At 33.3% G+C, this 23,485-nt stretch overlaps 1 protein-coding gene across 1 annotated transcript; it reads left to right on the plus strand.

Annotated features, from left to right (window-relative positions):
- The first annotated feature begins 12,642 nt into the window (after positions 1 to 12,642).
- On the plus strand, positions 12,643 to 17,697 carry LOC149239989 (polyamine oxidase 1-like). The gene is made up of 10 exons (XM_089370023.1): positions 12,643 to 12,703; positions 12,786 to 13,035; positions 14,354 to 14,488; positions 14,831 to 14,892; positions 14,979 to 15,133; positions 15,332 to 15,475; positions 15,981 to 16,130; positions 16,989 to 17,243; positions 17,336 to 17,417; positions 17,633 to 17,697. The coding sequence occupies exons 1-10, from the start codon at positions 12,643 to 12,645 to the stop codon at positions 17,695 to 17,697; spliced, it is 1,359 nt and encodes a 452-aa protein (XP_089226149.1).
- Positions 17,698 to 23,485: the final 5,788 nt, after the last annotated feature.

A 23,485-nucleotide genomic window follows, 5' to 3' on the forward strand; every position in this document is an offset into this window, starting at 1 on the left:
ACAACATATTTTTGTTGATCCTTGTTGTTTCTAATTGCATACATTAAGTCGTAATCACTATCTATGTATCCAATCAAATCCTTATTTTCTGTCCTTGCATACATTATAACACAATCTCTAGTTCCTGCTATGTATCTCAGAATTCTTTTTCCTACACTCCATTGTGAGTCTTTTGGAGTCTCCATAAATGTGGAAATCAAACTCACTCCTTTCATGATATCCAGTCTTGTAGCTGTGAGATAGATGAGGTTGCCAACCAATATTTTGAATAGATTTGGATTGACATCTGATCGTTCATCATCTTTGCTTAACTTTGTACCAGTTGCAACTGGTGTAGGGGTAGGTTTGCGGTTTTCCATCCTGAATCTTTTCAACAAATCTTTGGCATATTTATTTTCACCAATAAAAATTTCTTTTGAGATTGCTCAACTTCTATACTACGAAAATATTTCATGAGACCAAGATCTATCATCTCAAATTCTTTCATCATCGCTGCTTTAAATTCATCTAACTCAAAATCACCTGTAAAAATCATGTCATCAACATATACACAAATAATCAAAGTCCATGCTTATTTACCTTTGTGTACAAGGTAGGCTCAATGTTGCTTCTGCAAAATCCATTCTTGATCATGTAATTGTGAATTCTACTATACCAAGCTCTATGCACTTACTTGATTCCATAGAGTGCTTTCTTCAACCTGTAAACTCTATATTCTTTACCTTCAACTTCATATCCTCGACACTGCTACAAATAATTTTCTTCTTCTAGAATTCCACTCAAGAAGGGTGATTTCACATCCATATGGTATAATTTCCACTCATTCTGAGCTACTGTGGGGAGAACTACTCTTACATTATCCAATATGGCTATAAGAGAAAAGGTTTCTCTAAAATCTATTCCTAGTTGTTGTGAGAACCCTTTTCATACAAGTCATGTGTTAAATCTGTCAACTTCAACTTTCTCCTTCAACTTTGTCTTGTACACCTACTTTACACCAATGATATTTTTTTCTTTGGTAAATCAACCAAATCCCATCTATCATTCTTTTCAATAACTTCAATTTCTTCATCCATGGCTTGCACCCAATTTTCATCTCTCATCGCTTCTCCAAACGAAGAAGGTTGGAATGACAACAATGCAAAATTTGAACTAACATCCAAATCATCATAAATATATTTCACACTTCTCATCTTTCTCTTACCATTGCTTGGTTCATCACCTGATTGATTTTTAGGAGAATCTCGATCTATTGATCTGCTTGAAGATGCATTCTACTCAGAAAATCTTGGAGTCCTTGTTAGTGAGTCTATGTTTGGTGTCTTCACGTGTGATTCTTGTTGTTCCTTTTCTGCTACATCATATTCTTCCACCAGTGGAAATTGTGCATCAAATGCTTTATCTATAGTCCCATTCCATGACTCTTAATCTTTGAACACAACAACTTTGCTAATTATGGTCTTCTTGGTGACAGGGTTATACAGTTTGTAAGCTTTTGATTTCTCACTATAACCAATAAATATACATTCTTCACTTTTATTATCCAATTTTCCTCTTTGCTCTTTAGGCACATATGCATAAGCTACACATCCAAATACTTTGAGATGAGATACGCTGCAAGACATACCTGCCCATGCTTGTTATGGTATTCTATTAATCACACTCTTTGTAGGAGATATGTTTATCACATAAATAACACATGCAACTGCTTTTGCCCAATACTCATTAAACAATTTTTTTCCTTTCAACATGTTTCTTGCCATGTTCATAATTGTCTTGTTCTTTCTCTCTGCTACACGATTCTGTTGCAGTGTATACCTGGTTGTAAATTGTCCTCTGATTCCATGTTGTTTGCAATAATCATGGAATGCCTTTGAATCATATTCTCCACCACGATCTAACCTCAATAACTTGATCTATCGATCACTTTGGTTCTCTTCTAAGGCTTTGAATTCTTTAAACCTTGCAAAAGTTTCAAACTTTTGCTTCAAGAAGTAAACCAAAGTCTTTTTGCTATAGTCATCAATGAAATTAAGGAAGTAACTATTTCCACAAATCGACTGCATCCTTGTAGGTCCACACAAATTTATGTGCACTAGCTCAAGAGGTTGCTTTGCTCGGTATGAAACTCCTTTTGGAATAATTTCATGGTGTTTCTTTCCCAAGGTGCAACACTCACAAGTACTAGTAGGTTCTTTGGTGGGAGGTAATCCTATGACCATCCGTTTCTATTGCAACAATCTTAAACCAGAAAAGTGAAAGTGTCCAAATCGAAAGTGCCATAACCAATAATCATTAGAACATGCAATTGTAAAATAACTGACCTGATCATTGTAATTCATAATTAGAGGAAAGATTATGTTCCTCGTCATCTTCACCTTCGCTATCAACTGTTTGCTTGGGGGCTTGTCATATGTAACACATTATTGACCTTGAAAGATAACTCGATATCCTTTCTGTGTCAATTGACCAACACTTATCATATTATGTTTGAGACTAGGAGCATAATATACCTCTACGATTTTCTTCAGCTCCCTTTGCTTGGTTAGAATGTTGACCACTCCTTTGCCATCTACATCCAAAGTCTTGTCAGTCACTAAATTTACCTATGTTTTCACAGATTGATCCAAATTTGGAACCAAATTATTGTTTCCTCTCATGTGGTTATTGCAACCACTATCCAATAGCCATACATTATCATAAGGTCCATGCATGGTATGGAAAGCTCGAAACATGGAGTTAGTACTCTCTATAGTGACATTAGCTCTCTAGTTCCTTTGGTCAGCTATCTTCTTCCTGCTATCACAAGCATATTGACCAAATTTATTGCAATAATAACATCTCACCTTTGATTTGTCAAATATTTGATTATCGTTGAGGTTTCTGTAGTTTCTTTCACTTTCATGTTCATGCCCTTCTCGTTCGTCTCTCTAACCACCATATCATCCACCTCATTAGCTACCTTTCAATCTACTTCTACCTTGACCTCTATGTCTTGAAATAGAAACATGACTTTTGAAAGCGGTCTCTAAAGTGGAATCGTTATTTATGCCTATCCTTGTCTAATGTGATAGAAGGGATCCGATCAAGTCATCAATTGTTAATGATGCCAAACCCTTGGCTTCTTCTATAGCTGCTACCACAACATCAAATTTGGTAGAAAAAGATCTGAGGACCTTCTCAACCACTGTTTGATCTATAATTTTCTCACCATATATTTTTAATTGATTTACGATAGTCATGTCCCGATTCATGAAAGAATCAATGTCCTGTGTCTCCTTCATCTACAGACTTTCAAAATCTCTCGTAGTATTTTGGAACTTAACAATATTGACTTTCGCCATACCTTTATAGCTTGTCGCCAAAGTATCCCATGCTTCCTTTGTTGAAGACATGATCATAATCTTCTGGAACACTGTTTGATCCACTCCTTGCTTGATAAGCTACAACGCTTGTGCATTCTTCTTCTCGTCTTTCTCCCATTGTTCCCTCTCTGCATTAGTGAGAGCTCATTCTTCTACTTCATCCTTAGGTTTTGAAAACTCAAACTGGACATAATCCCAAACATCATGAGCCTGCAATGTGGTCGTCATCTTAATAACCCACACATAATAATCTTTCCTTGTAAATAGTGGGAACTGGAGCTTGAAATTTGAGAAAGCCATCTTTCTTCAGGAAAAAATCCTCTTATGAAACCCTAAATCTCTCCTTTTATAATCTTCCAAAATTCTTCAATAAAAACTCCTTAGGAATAAAACATAAAACCCTTTTTATCTCTTTTGATTAATAAAAAATCTTTTAACTTTTTTTTTATATATAAGAGGAAAAAAAAAAAAAACTTTAATATAAAAAAATTATAATTTTTTTTTATAGAAAAAACCTTTATAAATCAACACTATATAAACTTTATGGAGCCCCTTCAAATAAATAACCTTTCGAATCAAAATCGATTCTTAACAAACTTCCACCCACGTGACTTTTTTTTGTGAAAACACTCCATGTGAGTTAAACATACGCCTTGTAACGAGCCACTTTAAAAAGAAATCGTATAAGCTTTTGACGAGTGATAGTTTCAATCTTCAAATGATGTCTTCGTATTCTCACAGACTCCACCTTTTTTCCATATGTGAGGGGGCTTGCGCTCTCCCGACACTAAATAAACCGCGCAATTAACCCTATAGTAGTTTAAATGATGATGGATTTACTAACCCTCCAATAATGTCTGCTGGTAGAGGAAAACAACTACAATTTACAATAAGTAGTATGTTTCATTATGCAATGAAATAATTGATTTTTGTGTAACAATCGTTAAAGAAGACAAGTCTAGCTCGGATCTTAGATGTAGCCTGCAAACAATAATTCTCCTCTTTGTTTGGAGATAACTCAGGGATGGAACAAACGATGTCTTCGTATTCTCACAGACTCCACCTTTTTTCCATATGTGACGGGGCTTGCGCTCTCCCGACACTAAATAAACCGCGCAATTAACCCGATAGTAAACCGCGCAATTAACCCGATAGTAGTTTAAATGATGATGGATTTACTAGCCCTCCAATAATGTCCGCTGGTAGAGGAAAACAACTAAAATTGACAATAAGTAGTATGTTTCATTATGCAATGAAATAATTTATTTTTTTGTAACAATGGTTAATGAGGACAAGTCTAGTTCGGATCTTAGATGCACCCTGCAAACAATAATTCTCCTCTTTGTTTGGAGATAACTCAGGGATGGAACATGTGTATTCATTTGTGGGAAACCAAATTGAACAGGATATGCTTGCTTTGACTACATGGATTTCCTTTACAATCATTGAGAACCCTAATCGAGGGAATGAGGTCTTTCATCTCAGTGGAAACATGTTGCGGAGGGAGATTCAGTAACAAGTGAAAACATGTTGCGGAGGGAGATTCAGTAACAAGAGAAAAGGGAAAACTATTGAAGTGGTCCATGAGATTCTAAAAAGACACTACACTGTCGGGGAGATCTAGAATAACTCGTTGGAATTGCAAAAAATATTTCTTGACATACCTGTTCTGGTCTTGTCATGGGGTCAAGAGCTCGATAATAGTGAAGTCAATGTCCAATGTGCATCCTCCTACATCGATACAGGAACATGAAAGCTTAAACAAGAAATAGTAACTATGACTTGATCTATCCTAATTTGTAAGTGTTCAAAGGTTTTATGTTCTTTGATACTTATGGTAAAAGAAGGCGGCTTGGGAATACTTAACAAAGGGTGGACCTTTGTTGGTTCATAGTGAGTACTTAGGTTGGTGGTGTCTGAAAGGGTTTTGTTATTGTATTGGATTTGATAATGACTACCTTGTTGTAATATGTATTTGATGGCATATCACCATCTTTACATGTTTTGTAACCTCTACCTCTGCAACTAGCATAATCATTTATTAAATATATCTTTATCAAGTGGAAGAAAATAAACTGCAAGGTGTCATCTTTGAAAACGTGATACTACATAGTTTGAATATCTGCAAGTCAAATCATAGGAGTTAGAAGGTGCTACTATGATAGAGACATAAACTAGATAGTTATACCTAAATTCAAGAATTATGTGTCCCCTAAAAAAGATTGTAAGAAATACTATGAAAGAACAAAATTGGATGCTTGGACACTGGGTACATGCATTATATAAAATATGGAATGTGATCAAAGTGTACCCAAAAGAAAAGTCAATTAGGAAACCTTCTGCTCTACATGGAAAGGACTCGATATTATGATGGGTTTTCATATTCCTAATAATAAATGATGGATTCTTGGAGAAAAAGGAGAATATCTTAAAACTCAAAGAGAAAATTTTTGGAACAAAAAGCTGGGGATATTTAATGATTTAGCATATGAAGTACTTTCTATTTACAAAAATATGTTTCTCCCAGAGAGGAAACAACAAGTGCTACACCAAAACCTATAGGCCACAGAGAACTGCATGAGTCGACTGCTGATATGGTTAACGTATTTGGAGTTATAATTAAATTTTACAGAACCGTCTCATATTGGTCCTATAGGCTACAGAGAACTGCATGAGTCGACTGCTGATATGGTTAATGTATTTGGAGTTATTATTAAATTTTACAGAACCGTCTCATATTGGAAAGACCAAAGCAAAGCCGTGATTGTAAGAAAAAGGTAAAGGGTCAATTTGACATTTTAACCCTTATATCTTATCCTTATAATTATAACTTACTCTTCTTATTATACATTTCTATGCCTTTGAAGCCAAAACCATTTGACATTCATATTGTTGGGGAAATTAATTGCTTAATAAGAATAACTAATCAACTTGAAAAATAACAACTAATTAGTTCTGTATGATATCCTTATGATAACTTAAAAATTACTTATACTTTTCAAAGTGAATTTGTTCTATGCATAACCTTAAATCGATCTAGATTTGACAAAATGAGGTAAATGCGAAAAGTAAATCTGTGAAAGTAAATGAAAAAACTAGAAATAAATTGTGTTCTAATTATAATCACACATACGCAAATAACAATGTAATAAACCACTAACAAAATCATTCTATTAATTAACGAAGAAACAATAAGATAAATTTCAGAGTCTATTTCGAGTACCTATTCAATATCTTTGGAGTAGCTCAGAAACTGATTTTAAATAAAAGCAATAAGAAATTAGAGGAAGAACAATAAGAAGTTAAAGGAACAACAAATGTCTATTGGAAAAAATAACAAGTAATTGAAAACTAACAACGATTAAAAAAGAAATCTAAGGAACAACCAGCATTCACGTAGAAACAATGGCGAGAATCAGTGTTATAAGTTATGCATCTATTGAAAATATAAATACAATCTTCAGAGAACTATTTGAAATGTTATTTTCTTAGAAGAAAGAAATAGTACAGAACTATTCTAATGCAATTTTACAAATGTAAGACACTCCCCTGGGCTAAGAAGTAGGCCCAAACCACTAGGAGTCACAATGAAGCTCAAATCAACACACGATTGACAAAAGTGAAATTAATTAATAAATATTCACATTCAATAATATTTGAAAAATATTTGAAAGAGTAAATACAATCCATACTCGATTTATTATTCTGTTTCAAATTATAATTATTCCTTCGGTCCTTTTCTTGCTTTATGGCTTCATTTAAATACACAAAAAGCAAAGGGAAATTAAAACTGAACCAGTCATCTCATTATGATCTTATAAGTGAATTACATAATGATTTAGATTAGAAATTTATTATTTTTTACAACCGATAAATTAGCGATATCAAATGTGGAATATCTCTCCATCACCAATCAACTAGAACAAGTCGAATTTTGTTTTGCAGTTTGTGGAAAAGCGACATTTCGTCGCAACAACAAATCTTCAAAATCACCTTCGTAGAAGCTCCCGTATCTCTCAAATTGGGGCCAAATTTGGAAAAACACTTTAAAATAGCTAATTTTCCACGTTCTGCATAAAACCCACGTCTCTTATTTTTTGGATTCGTCAGCATTTTCCCATAAATTAAGATGAAAAATCATCCCCTCTAGCCGCGTTCTGCATAAAATCCATGCCTTTTATTTTTTGGATTCGTCTTGATTTGCCCATAAATTAAGATGCAAAATCATCGCTTCTTATCCCAAGGAATTTGTAAGTTGGAATATTTGACTATGAACTGGGGTTTGGATTTGCAGTCTGGAAGACATCTTGGAGGTTGAAACTGTGAATGATATTATAACAAATCTCTTCATCAAACGTCATTGGAAATATAATTCATAATAATTTTTAATATATAAAAAATAAAGGAGAACCAATATTATTTAAACACAAGAACATAAATAACTATAAGATGGAATTATTATAATAAATTATGATAAATAAAATAATAAAATATCAAAATAAAAGAGAAGTTGACTAGTAAAGGGTATCTGGTAAGTTTATTTCTGGGATGAAATCTCTTTTGTTTCCATGTTATAATATAGGTTAGAAAACCGATTGATGTTTTGAATTATACATATATTGTAGCATCTCCAACTCTGCAACTCTATGAACTTTTGGTTAATAATTTATGTTAGATTTATTAAACAATTAGTTTAGCCAACAATAACCTTTTATTACATTCCATTATAAAACTATTAACCAAGTTAACAACATCTTAGCTTTTAAAAACATAAAATTATAAAAAAAAAATGATTTAATGCATAGATTTTGGTGACTATACATTTGGTTGTTTATATGTGAAAAATTTCCATAAAATAAAATTATATATATATATATAGTGTACAATGCTCTAACACAAAATTATATAATGTAGTGATCGAAGAATAATCCTAAATAAATTGATTTTGTATATTGATTTGAATATTAAGGGTGAGTGTGAAATCGAAAAGTAGAATAGAAAAAAATATGTGAAAATATATGGTTAATAAAGTACTTGTAAATTATTTTATTAAAATCATAGGGGATAAACTCTCTTTATACTTAAACCTTTTGTTGATATTTTGAACTCTAAAAAAAATGTGCATTTCAAGGAATTTTATTCCTTTTTTCCTTGGAAATTTAATATTCATCTTTATCATTGAAACTTTAGTACTCATGCTTATCATTGTGATAATTTTTTTTACAAAATTGGTCATCCTATAATGTTTACGATTTTTAGATTAATTTAAATAGATCGCTTGCTATTTAAAACATCAACATTAATTTTTTTGTTTTTGTCAAGTGTTTTGAGTTCATGGAGGATTACATCAGACTTGACTTGTGGCTTGAGAAACGATGACCAAGGGCATCTAAACTATCAAAATCACCTAGAAACCGCACCCGGGCCACACCAGCCCTTCACATGACTAGATATTTGCCCACAAAATTTCAAATTACAAACCTTCACATCAGAGAATGACTTAATAGTGTACCCATCACTATATATATTCTACGTAAACCACATCAACTATAATCTTAATTTTGATATTATTTATTAATTATTTAAACTTATTATATTATAAAATAGTTATGGACAAATAATTATACAATATTTTTAATATTTCAATACATCTTTTTCTATTTTAATTGTTCATCTTATTTTTCAGAATGCCATTTATTATTTTTATATATCATTAATTATAATAAATTTATATATTACATTCATTAAAATAAAAAATTCATTTTATCTTTCAAAATTTAATAGGCTAATTTTTGTATTACATTAATTAAAGTAATCTTTAATAAGTTTCTATTAATTAATGTAAGGCTCAAGAGTTATATTAAAAAGATTCCCTCCCTCAAATTTCATGATATTTTAAAGATATGATTCAAAAAGTTTAATAATTATGTGATTTAATAATTTATGTGATTTAATAATTTATTTGATTTAAAAAGTTAATTGATTTTATGTGATTTCATAATTAAATGATATGCCTGTTACTACTGCTAGAGGTGCCTACTCTAATGGATTCATATGATGCCTGGGTCCTATAGGAGGCACACTTTCTTTCTCTACTCCACTAGCCCTCTAATCTATTGCCGTTGTAGGATGCTAACCAATATTTTATCATCATAATATATAATCACTAACTCATCCAATATAGGCCCTGATCTCTGTCATAGTTATGTGAGCCGTGTCCTAGCTATAGTATAATACTCCTTATGTGCAAGCATCCTAGTGCAAGGCATCTTCCTGTCTGGAAGAGCCAGTCATACTATAGGCCTGATACCCCACTATAGTGGCACTATCCCCATTGGATGATTTGGTGGATGAAGGAGTGGACCTGGTCTCTATCCTCGCTGTAGCGGTACCATATTAGTTGGGTGGTAGTATGACCTCTCTCCATACAGATCTTACATGTTGTCCATATCTCTCGCCTGCCTATAAAGTAGGTAATAGAATAACAAAGTTCTACTTATACAAATAGGCTTACGCAACCTGAAATGTCCAGGTTAAACTCTGAAAAACTAATAATTAAATTGTTAAATTATTTTAACGTCACTAATAAAATAACAAAGTAGTACTTACTAAATAGGTTAAGCAATCTGATAATTCCGCGTGACTAAATGGTCAAGAAGTTAGGGCAAAATAATAAAATACGCTTACCTGTACAAATCGGCATAATCAACCCCATAATTCGACGGGAAATGACCTGAAAGGTTTTTTTTAAGCTTGAAAAGCCATTTCTGAATTACGAAATTTCAGTTTTTTCGCATTAATTTGTTGAGAAGTCATTTATGAAGTTATAAACTTTCAGATATATTTTTTTGGTCCATTAAATCATTGAAAGGTCATTTTTGAAGTTATGGAAGTCGATTCGAAAGGAAATTCTTTAAAAAATAGGCGCTGAAAGGAAGATCATATTTAATTAGTCGAAAGCCAATTGATTGAAATTTCGAAATATTGTCTGACGGGCTCTCATACATCATCTCCTTTGAAATTTCAATCACAATATGTATGCTCAGGTTAAATTTTTCATTTCAGCACGAACAGTCAATGATCAGCAGACATATATAATTCTTAAAAAGACGGACACTAACATTATTATTTCGATACCAACCAGCATATGTTTGCGTCAGGTTTTTGCTAACATAGAGGCGTTGTGTAACTATTATAAAGTTTCTGGACTTGTAGGTTGGAATCTAGAAATCTATTAAACGGTGATTGACCTTTTTTTTCATGTTTTGTGTTTTTCAAAATATATTTTTGACTTATACGGGGTATTTGAAAATTTTGGGACATTTTAATTGTGTATAATTTATAATTCAAAGATTTGATTTCAATAAATCTAATAAGATTCTGAATCAATTCAAGGAAAAAAATAAAAATAAAAAAATAAGTAAAATAAATAAATACAAAAAAATATAAAAGCAGTTGTTTATAATGCGATTTTTTGGAAGCTTTTCCGGTGGGTTTTTCTGGTTCAAATCCGGCAGTAATTTATTGGAATCGCAAGTTTGATAGCTAGTTTCTGCACAATCAAAGCGTCCCAGGGTTTTCCAGGGTGTTGAATCCAAATATGCAGTTAAAAAACCATTTTAACTGCAACAAATCAAAATTTAACCTCAATTTCTTCGGCCGGATTCCGTTATCAGAATCTCCAAAAAATAGCATTATAGACAACTGCAATATAAAATAGTAACATTCTCTAATTAAACAAAGTTGACATATATTTTATAAATAATTTTTAAATATTATGAAATTAGATTAATGATTTGCACCTAACAACACCAAAAACTTTACAGTAACCTGATTATTACTGCTGTTGTGCATGCTACGCACAACCACGTACGTGCGTGCATATACAAAGTCAGCGAATATCATTAATATACAAAGAATCAACTATTCTCTTGCCGTAAAATTTGAGATTTTCTATTAAACAAAGTATAGATTAATTGCCATCCATATATATATATATACGCTTCGAAGGACCTACCCTGTACTCAGTATATATATATATATATATATATATATATATATATATATATATATATATATATATATATATACGCTTCGAAGGACCTACCCTGTACTCAGTCAACAGGATGGATTGATTCTTCCTCCATTTCAACCTTCTCAAGTTGCAGCAATGCCATTGTAGTCGGCGCCGGCAATTCAGATAACATGGAGGCATTTAGTTAGGGAGTTTTCTAATTATGGGATATTTTGGAAATTTTGGTTGAGTGAATTATTTTGTTAATTTTTTTTGTTATTTAAATTAGGTTTTTAATTGTATATCTGAATTTAGTATTTTGAATAATCTTTGTAGTATGCAGAGTAGAGTTCATATAATTCAAATTTGTGATTTTATTATATTTTTACTAAATTTTGAACAATTTTAATTAGAAAACTACCCAAAAAAATACTCTTAGTATAACATATAGGCTATGCTTTCAGTGAATTAGTGTCTATTGTTTATTTCAGCTTGCTATTGTGTAAGCTAGGCTGTATTGTTTATTTCAGCTTGCTTTTGTGTAAGCTAGGCTGTAGGGGTAGCTGCAGAGAAGAATTCTGATTATGGCCCGGTTTCACATTTTCAATTTATAATTTTAACAAATTTTATTCAATTTGATGAATTAGTAATATTAAATTTTCCTGAGTTTAATTTCACTAGCACCAATATGCCATAATTTATTCACTATATGTCTTTGAAGCTTTGTTTTGGGCAACTCTCCACAATTCTTTGAAGCTTTTTTTTGGCAACTCATCACAATTCTAGTACCTTAAAAGTTTCTTAAAAAAAATAGTATTCTAAATTTACATATATAAAGTAGAAAACCAATTTTAAATAGAAAAATTCAAAAATTCACTCGAAATTTTTTTCATTGAATTCCTACCAAAAACTTCACCACTTCACCAGCTATAATGTTTAAAAAAAGAGTCTTACAATATACACCAATGTTGTGGCTGACTTATACTTCACCACTTCACCAGATATAATGTTTAAAAAAACGTCTTACAATATACACCAATGTTGTGGCTGACTTATAGCTATGTATACGTACGTGCTTGCATATACACCAATGTTGTAGCTGACTTATAGCTATGCATACGTACGTGCTTGCATATACAAGGTCAGCGAATCGATTGTCTTTGGCCCCAAGTTAGATGTTTTTTATTTAAACCAAGTATAGCGTAATATATATATGTATATATATCGGCTTTGAAGGACGTACCCAGTGCTCGCGCTAGAGGTATGGATTCTTCAACGTCCTCCAGCTGCAGCAGCGTCATTATAGTCGGCGCGGGCATTTCAGGTAACGAAACTAGATTAGCAAGAGGCATTCAGTTAGCATGTTTCTATTATTTACTTATGCTTTTGTGTGAGGTTGCTTGTAGGGATAGCGGCTGCTAAGGTACTGGCAGAGAATGGAGTTGAAGATTTTGTTATTTTGGAGGCTACAGATCGAATTGGTGGGCGGCTCATAAAGCATGAGTTCGCTGGAATTTCAGTGGAGTGTGGTGCAGGATGGATAGCAGGCGTTGGAGGCAATAAAGTAAATCCCATGTGGGAGTTGGCCCAGAAACACAATATCCGCACCTGTTACTCTGATTATAGTAATGCCGCATTCAACATCTATGAGCAGAGGTACAATCCAAGACAAGAAATATGCACCAGATATGTAGCATTTGTGGTTGTATATATATGGGAGAATGTTTTCAAAGTTTGTTTTAGCTGCGAGGGAAAATTTATTTTTTAGTTATTTTTTGAAAATGGCTGTCATCTTGTTGTTTCGAAATGAGTATTATGGTAAGTTGTTTTCATCTTTTTGTTGTTTTGAAAGTAGTAAAATTTATTAGCTATGAGCTAATTTGTAATTTATGGTTTGAGTAATGGTGACCGAAGGTATTTAAGCTTTGAAAATCAATTTGAAAGAGCATAATTGAGGATAGCTAACCACATCAATCAATTTTTAATATTGATACATTTTTATTCACAAAATTTTGATCAACCACTTTACACCAACATTTATTATATAAACAATAAAACAATTTCAAAATTCTAAAAAAATTGATATATAACTAATATAAAGATAACTAATAAAAAAACTGTTTAACTTATTAATCTAATTAATCATATAATTAAATATATATTACATTGAATTTATATTAATAATTTTATCTATATTTAAAAAATTAATATATATTAGATTGAACTTATATTAATAATTTTATTTTGATAAATTCTGGATTTCTAGATATTTTAGGACCTTTAAACAACTATAAAAGTGTTGTTTTAAAATTTGTATTTATATAATTAAAAAAATAATATATATTAAATTTGAATATATATCAATAGATATGTCTGATCAGATTAAAGATTTGCACTGTTTTGAAAATCTAATAAAACTAAAATAAAAGCAATTATTTAAATTTATTACTATCTATTAAATTTTATAAATATTTCAAAATTTGCAATCCAATTAAATTATTAATCAACTAAATTGTTTAGTGTTTTTTTGGTTAAATACTATATTTTTTGAGTTAAATATTGATTTATGTATATATAATCAAGATTTTGAAAAAAAATCTAATCACTATTGTTTTTTGGGTTTAATACCCATTTTTTTTTGGTTAAATACTAGTTTTTTTGAGTTAAATATTGATTTATGTATATATAATCAAGATTTTGAAAAAAAATCTAATCACTATTGTTTTTTGGGTTTAATAGCCATTTTTTTTTGGTATATCTATATATATATGATCAATTTTTTTTTGAAAATTGAGATTATAAAGAGTTTACGAACCAAAAAAACTAAAAAATTCAGATGGTAAAGAGTTTACGATCCAAAATAATTATTTTAGTAAAACTTTACACTTGCAAAACAGAGAAACTCTGGCTTAACCAACTCAAAGTAAATCCAATTAATAAAATTTATGTTGTACTGTTTGCGTATGCTTAACAGCGGTGCTAAAGTACCTGGAACTGTTGCGGCAGCTTGTTATGAGTCGGCTGTGGATTCCGCCAATCGTGCTTTGGCAACTGAAGCTGTTTCCAGAAGTGCCGAAGTGACTGCAAGGTCTAACCCTGATACGCCATTGCCATTAACAGACAGTAAAATTCAAGAAGTGTAAGTATGCACACCAACATTGATTTAAGATAATGATCTGTGTAGATCCGTACTTCTTTGAAGAAAATATTTGTATTCTAGGAATATCATATTTTGGAGATAATGGATATGTATTACTATTTCGCCAAGATACTAAAACTTAGATCCTATTATCGTTTAGAATATACCCCTAAACACAAATTATTAATATACATCTAAACACAATATTATGTTCATAAAATGTATCTATCTGCCGGATCATATAGTTTAAAATATACTTCTAAATCCAATTATTTCAGAATTCCATCAAATAGAAATTTCTATTTTTTTCAGAATTCCATCAACGCCGTTGGAATTGGCGGTAGACTTTATTTTGCATGATTTTGAGATCGCAGGTATGGCCACACTTGATATTTCTCAATTGGGTTTTAGTCTTCCGGTCGTTAGTAGTTACCGATACCGAATGTTGTTGTGGATGCAGAAGTGGAGCCAATTCCCACTTACACCGAATTTGGAGCACAGGAATATTTGGTTGCTGATGATCGAGGTTACGAATACATCGTCCATAAATTGGCGGAAGATTTCCTCCACTCCGAAGGCGGTGATATCGTCGATGAGCGACTAAAGTTGAAAAAGGTATAACTGCTAATTGTTCCTAGAATTTGCAATCTACATAAAAGTACCCCGCCAATCAGGCCATCTCTGAATCTTCATAAAAATGCCCTTTCTATGGGCCAGCAATCAGTCAGTCACTGAATCTCCATGTCAAATATTATCGAATGATGGCAAAACTTATTGGGCTGTTCTCTGACGGGATTTTCTTGAATGTTTTAGGTCGTTCGAGAAATACATTATACAGACTGCGGTGTTACAGTTAAGATAGAAGACGACTCGGTTTACAGTGGCAATTATGCTATTCTGTCTGTCAGCTTGGGAGTTCTTCAAAGTGATCTTATCCAGTTTAATCCTCCTCTGCATGTAATTACATGAATACTGATTCTATTAATTTTACATTCCATATTCTCTGATATTAACATTTCTAGAACGTTTAATTTCTTAAACTTAATTTTGTAAAACAATTTTAGAATTTGTTGAGGTTAGGTCAAATCTATTTTACTTTGATTATTGGGCATTTTTAGGTTGGTGGTAGATTTCAGCAATATCTCAAAATCTAATAGTTAGGAATGGGTTGAACAATTGATTTCATTTCATAGTGAGATTTTGATTCTCAAGTATTTCTAAAATCCTCAATTTACATGAGTTCAATTTTTTTTACCTAAACAGGGACTTTTATGTCAATAACAGATTTCAGCAATATCCCAAAATCTAATAAGCGTTGAACAATTGGGCTGAAATTCCCAAATATTTCCAAAATTGGCAATTCACATGAGTTCAAAAAATCTTACCTAGATTATTCCTATTACCTTTCATATATATTTTGAGCATTATCGTTTAAAAATTTGACATTACCTATTGTATGCAGAGTTGGAAAAGGAAAACTTTCTTCTCATGCGAGATGAGAGTTTACACAAAGATATTCTTAAAATTTCCGAGCAAGTTCTGGCCTACGGAGGATGGTACTGAATTCTTTCTATATGCTGCCGAAAAGCGAGGATATTACACGTTCTGGCAGGTGGGTTTTATGACGACATTTGTGTGCTCTTTTCCTGAAACTGAGCTTAACTTGGTTATGCGCCGGTGGATGTATTCAAAGATCTATTCCGCCACATGACAGAATTGGATGTTTTCGTGTCGAGACTTTATGGTCCATATACTGCCACCGATTATAACAGTAAATAGGTTTTTGGATGTTTGTAGAAATGTCTATAGCACATATCGCAAACTACATTATTATATAATAAAGGTCTATATCATATATTACAAATTAGAAATTACATTAATATATAATAAATCTTTGGATATTTATGTCTACAAAAATATGGATCGCCTAGATCAATTGTCAACATAACTATTGATATCAAGCATTTTTGTATTAAATGTCTATATCGTATATTGCAAATTACATTAATATATAATAAAGCTTTGAATATCGATGTTTAAAGAAAACGAATTCAAAATAACTATTGATATCAAACAATTTTATATGAATGTTTGTTGAGATGTTCATATCACATGTAGTTGGGAAAACTACGTCAATATCTAATCAATCTTTAGATATTTATGTGTATATCCACATGGATCCCCAGATAAATTAAAATAGTAATTGAAGAAAATGAAGATTTCAATCAAACTTTTTCGATATGAAAAAAATATAAAGACATAATAGAATTTAAAATGATGTTTAATTTTAATCACAGATTTTAGATTTTTTCCATCTGATTATTTATATACTAATTGCAGGAAAACAATCAATTTCTTTGTTGACATTTCAACTGCAATATTATTTTCTATACATATATATATAGATATAACGTTGTGATGATATTATTGGATATGTTCACGACTCATGGAATTAGTATATACGTTGCAGCATATGGAAAACGCATATTCAGGATCGAACATCTTGGTTGTAACAGTCACAGACGACGAATCTAGGCGGATAGAGGAACAGGGCGATGAGAAAACCAAAGAAGAAGCAATGGCGGTTCTGAGGAAAATTTTCGGCGATGGGATTCCTGAAGCAGAGCAAATCCTGATTCCAATTTGGTGGAATAACCGGTTTCAGAGAGGAAGTTACAGTAATTACCCAATTGTTGTCAGCCCGAATCATTTCCATGACATAAAGGTAAGACAAAACACAGTGACAATATAATATATGCAGAAAACATTCAGTTGATTTGAACATCATGTTGTGCACAAAATGTTATTTGAGTGCAGACACCGGTTGGTCCCGTTTACTTCACAGGAGAACATACTAGCGCGAAATTCAATGGGTATGCACATGGTGGTTATCTTTCAGGTATGTCAGTCCCAATCTTTTTCCTTTAATCTCATAGGATATGTTGGTTTCTGTAAGCATCTCTCAATAATTCAGGCCTCACAGTTACAGCCACAAAATTATCATCTCTTATCTTTATATTTCAAATAGTATGATTGTTTATGTAAAAATAGCTCAAGATGGATCCATCGCAGTTGCAGTGATTTGATTTAAAATCCCTGGATTTGCATGAACAGGCATTGATACAGCAGAAATGGTGATAGAAACAATGAAGAACAAGAAGAATGAGGAAAAGGGTTGAGCCATACGCTTCTGAAACTGACCTGTTTGCATAGTTCGAACGACCATAAGGTCGTAGCATAAGGGTAGCTTATACAGCCATAGAGTTAATCCAACATCGACTATGGACAGTCAAATGCCCAATCGCCTTTCATGTGATGTACACAATATCACATCGTTAGTTAAATTCGTTTTTGTATAGCGTGGTGGTGCGCATTTAGGTTTGAAAGCAGCTCTCTTTCAAATCTATGTCAGGTTCATCTTGTATGTAATTTTTCGATTTATTATTAAATATTTGATTTTGTTCTCCACTTTATAAAATTATTATATAGATTAAATGATGATAAAGAATTTATTTTCATTACATAAACTAAATAATTGATGAAGTATCTATTATTTTTATATAGGAAAATTATTTGGAAACGTATGACAAGATAATTTTAAATTTAATTATTTAAAAAATAAATAAAAATTCTCAATAAAATAAACCAAATCTATAACTTGCACATACCGTGTAGTAAAACATCTATTCAACAACTATATAGATTAAATAATTAATAATAACCATCTAAATCTAAATATTTATAAGGCTGAGAATCTGTAACTCAGGCGACATAGGGAGAGGAAAAACTATTTCACAACGTTATTTTCATTCGTTGAATCATGTATGTCCACTTATTTAATGTATATTACAAACGATATCATGTTTTGTCATTTTTAATATAAGTTATATTTATTTTGAAATACGATTTTTAGAATTTTGATGGGTTAAATAATATGTACTAAATGCATAGATTCCATAAATTCAAATATTTTTGTTAAAATTTATATTTATTTTAAAATATGTACTAAATGAATAGATTCCATAAATTCAAATATTTTTGTTAAAATTTATATTTATTTTAAAATAAAAATAAAATATTATATATAATAAAAATAGTATATATGGGTTATTTTCAATTGAAAAGAATATAAAATATTAATAACATTATTTTCATTGTATATGTTTATTTTTTTTATTAATATTACAATCCATAAAAAATAAATATTTATTCTTATTCTCATTCATAAATAATTAAAAAATAATCATGAATATATATATATATATATATATATATATATATATATATATATATATATATATATATCTTTCAATATATAAAACTAAATATATTGAAGTCTATTTAGCTAGTATATAAATGTGGAGAAGTATCAATTCATAATAAACATGATAACACTTAATCATACATCTCAAGTTTCTAAAACTAAATAATAATAATAATTAACTAATCTTAATGGGAGCATAGGGTCACAGTATAAACAGTGCGGTATGGAGCAAATAGGACCCTTGTTGATGAAAAGAGGTAGACGTGAGGTGGGCAGTAGTGACACCTAGCGATGGTGGCATAGAAGTTTTGAGAAGGAAGGGATGTGGTATAAACTTTGGGTGTTAGTTTGTTTGCAGTGTTTGTGGTCTCAGGTATGGGTGATTGTGTGGGTGGAAGAGACAACTTAGAGTATGTATAGGCTTCCAACCTGTGCATGCTCCACCATCTGGTAAACATGGTCTATTTCATTGTGGCTTATCGAAGGGGATTGCAGTGTGGTCTTGTAGGAAAGCATTGATGCTTAATTCTGGATCCATGGACAATTTTTTTTTTTGCGGCGTGTATTTCTTCTAGCTTGGGCTAGCAGGGGGAAAATTATTGCAAGTTTGTTTCATGGGCATTCATCAAAAGAAACATGTTAGAAATATTGGCAAGGTTTAGGTAAATCATTTCTTATGGGTATTTCATTTTTATTTTTTTGTTTACACTTCAATTATGGGAGTGTATTTCTTAAGCTTTTCTTATCACTCCATCGATGGGGCATTGTGTACTAGTTCAAAATTGGTCCTGGGAAGTACTAGTCGTTATCCCTCGCGTCATGCCCCCACACTAGTGGTGACTCAATTTCCACTTGTGGGTGAGGTGCGACACCGCCCAACCTTTTCGTTTCAACACTACTACAATTCACGAACTATGCCTATCACCAACACTTAGTTTATTTTTCATTAAGTGTTCACTTCTTCATATAAATGCAGCAGAAATATATTCATTTAAATTTCATAAATTATACTTCATAAACAATATTAACATCAATTACACACATTCATGAAGGGAGAGGAAAATCTAGAATACGTTTTCCTAATATACTTATAAAATTCTGCAAGTATTTACATGTACAAATATTCTAAACAAGGTTGTGCATGGCCTGCCCATGCACAATTGCAAAACCACTCTCATTTAGCTCACAACGGCCTTGCACGAACTTGCCTAGTGGAAACCCCAATTTCATGTTTTACAAACAGGCGATCATTCAACTCAGCCTACGCAAATGCCCTGGCATGCCCTGCCGAATTCTGCATGATCCTCCCTAGATTCCTTGTTGCGCCCTATCATACCGTGCCTATTTCTACATGACTCTACTTGAATGACACAACCAAACGTTTTGCATGATACACTTGAACGATCTGCATGACATTCCTTAATGAATGAAGGACAGGGTTACATGACTCTCTTGTTCACCCAAATGATGTAGCCCGCAAGACCCACCTATTCACTTGACACAACCTACATGACCCACTCGTTCACTTAAACAATACAGCCTGGACGACCCACCCATTCACCCAAAAGACACGATATGCATGATCCACATGTTTACTCGAACAACATGGCCTGCTCGACCTGGCCTAAACTCTATTGTACACATGACTCGAGTTTTGTTCACTTAATTCACTCACCCTCCAAGCTCATTCCAAACTCACCCTTCGTTCACATCAAATCACTTGAACAACTTTCTTGATGCCCAAATGAATGATGACCTCTGTTTACATATATCCTTCACTTCCCATTCATTTCTCTAAAGGTCGCATCACTTGCTTGCCCAAATGACCTGTCTTTTTCCCAACATGCACCCTTCATATTTTCTAAGTCATGAGTCGACCTTCCCTCAGTCTGGTGGGCACCATCGCTGGTCCACACATGCCTGCCTGTCGCACTGTCTCATCCTCCAATGCCTGTCGTACTTCCCCGTTGCCCACACCTGTCGCACACTTCCACCATGTAACACTTAACCAAATTCCTTTAACCTAAATTTCCCATCACATGCCTTCAACTGAACACAAGTCACATTTAACCAAACTCAGGTGCATGTCACTACAACACACCCACTACTATGTCTGCACACCTATCACACAAATTAGGCACACTCGTGCCCGCATCATCAGTTTTTCAACTTTCTCGCCTATTGGTGGTCGTCACGGGCACTCGACCAACTCGAGGCCTTGACATCCTCCCCCACTATAAAATGGTTGTCACCCTTGACAACACATCATTTCGGAAAAACCCATTTCCAAGACCAAACAGTGACAAATCATTATGAGCTCCAACATCAAATGGTCATGTTGCATGAACTCCCTGCTCTCCACTACATGGACCTCCACCAACGCTCACAACTCTACATATGGGTATGACTCAAGCCATGTTCATCAACCACACTCGTCGCAATCCTCCATACCGCCCCATAATGTGGAAGGTTTGCCCCTCCAACTCAGTTGTATGCTACGGCCACAACTCTCATCGTGTTAATACACCATGTATCATCATCACCATGTGAATTCTTGCTATGATAGTCCAACTCAACTAAAACACATTTTAACACACTTCCAGATCCCATGGCTTGAACTAGTTGGATGGCCAACCCAACCATCATCCAAATCCATGAAAATGAATCTCCTCATGCCATCATCGGTTGTTTTCTCCAACATTTTGTCACATCCTCAACTTCATCAAGCACTCTCTCCATCAATCCAATGTTCAATGTGCCATATCCAGGCCATGAAGAAACCTCCATCTCATTTGCAATATTTTATGCATAAAATCTGTCAAAGGGGCAAGTCTACACCTACCTCATTATCTCATCCATGTGTTTCCCATAGACCAATCAGTCACCATGTCCATAAAAAATGGTTATGTCTCATTAACTCAACCCATGCTCAAGTGCTCCCACCAAGACATCCCTATCTCTGCAATGCCTCCCAACTCCAAAGTCTCTCATCTTTATCATATCGATAAATTCACTCCTCACAAACACACCCTATAATGTTCCCAAAATATGCATCCCATACTGCATCAAAGTCAAGTACAACATCTGACCTTAGCTTCTCAACGAACAAGATACTCCAAGACCACCATATCATGAAGTCTTCATCAACTACAACTCTCTCAAGTCACTGTGAGCTCCCATGAACCATCTCCATCCAACTCTTTGGCAAGCACACTTATCTTGGTCTCAAGTTCCATCACAAGCTTCCTTTAACCTCTTAGACGTATGAATACTCTCATAGGCTACGCATGTCTCCAAGAGAAACCATGGCCTTATTTTCCATATGTCCACAACATACCCATCATTCCATATTCTGCAAAATATCTTCATGTCACACCAGCAAGTCCATCTACACAACATCCTTGCCTTGGCACTTTTCCTTTTATGCCCATAAGTGACATCTCTATAAGTTCACCTATGAAATGTCACTACACAAAGTCTACCATGTACCCATCTATCCAACTCGATGTCCATGACTTCAACTACCCATCTTGTCCACTCTAGTAAAGCCAACACAACTTCGGTCATCACATCCTCACTCTCATTCAGCTTAGTTCCCTCAGTCACTCTACCCTCATAATGTTGTCACGACTCCTTTCATTGTTGCCTCCTCCACAAAGGTTTCACCAAGACTACCTCTTGGACCCAACTATGAAGAAGTCTACCCATGTATGTATCATATCATTTTCACTATGATGTGCCCTTCCTTCATTTTGTCCATGAGTCATGCCAGGAACTTAGCCAATTATCTACTTGGCTAAGCATAACTGACCCATGGAAAAGCTCATCATGTTCCACCCTTCTCATCGACATTTGCACCTTCTGCCATAAGGTCACAAATTGCCTCTACAAGTCCTAGAACAATCAATGTTCCTCGTTGCCCCAATGCACAAGGTTTCATTGTAATCATCCATGGAAAGGTTTTCAATTGCATTGGAACATTACCTTTTCCAATCCCTGCATATGGCCCATCCTCTAAGAGCTCCAATGAAACACAAATCATGGCAACACGTACATCTTCATGAGGTATTTCCATGTGAGTGCCTCTTTCCATCAATGTCTGCATTGTGCACGAATATGGCTCAACTTTGGAAAGTAATGGTGCCACAAGATCTTACTCTTCTGTTGGCACTTCTGCAACACATTGACAAGTGCCTTCCTCCTCTCGGTCGCAATCTGTGGCTTCATATTTCTCCATTTCCATACCAAGTTGAAGAAACACTCTTTTAACATTTTCTTCCAAGACATCAAGTTTTTCCGAAATTCTTGGTCTTTATTCATTCATGTGCTTCAATCGGTGCAATTTTTAAACAAGTATCTCACAACACTCTTCCATCATGCAACCTCGCCCAACCTCGATTCCTTGCTCCTACTCAACTTCCTAATGTTACACTATTATCCTTGTGATCAGAATGCTTCCTTCAACTTCAATCAACAAAGCCCATTCTTTACAAAATGGAACTCTGATACCATCTGTCATGCCCCCACAGTAGTGGTGACTCAATTTCCACTTGTGGGTGTGGTGTGACATTGCCCAACCTTTTCGTTTTAGCACTACTATAGTTCATGACCTATGCCTATCAACAACACTTAGTTTAACTTTCGTTAACTGTTCACTTCTTAATATAAATGAAGCAGAAATACATTCATTTAAATTTCATAAA

The sequence above is a fragment of the Pinus tabuliformis genome, chromosome 8, assembly GCF_031772625.1.
Source record: "Pinus tabuliformis cultivar Carrire ecotype Pingquan chromosome 8, CPIR1, whole genome shotgun sequence".
NCBI lineage: Eukaryota > Viridiplantae > Streptophyta > Pinopsida > Pinales > Pinaceae > Pinus > Pinus tabuliformis.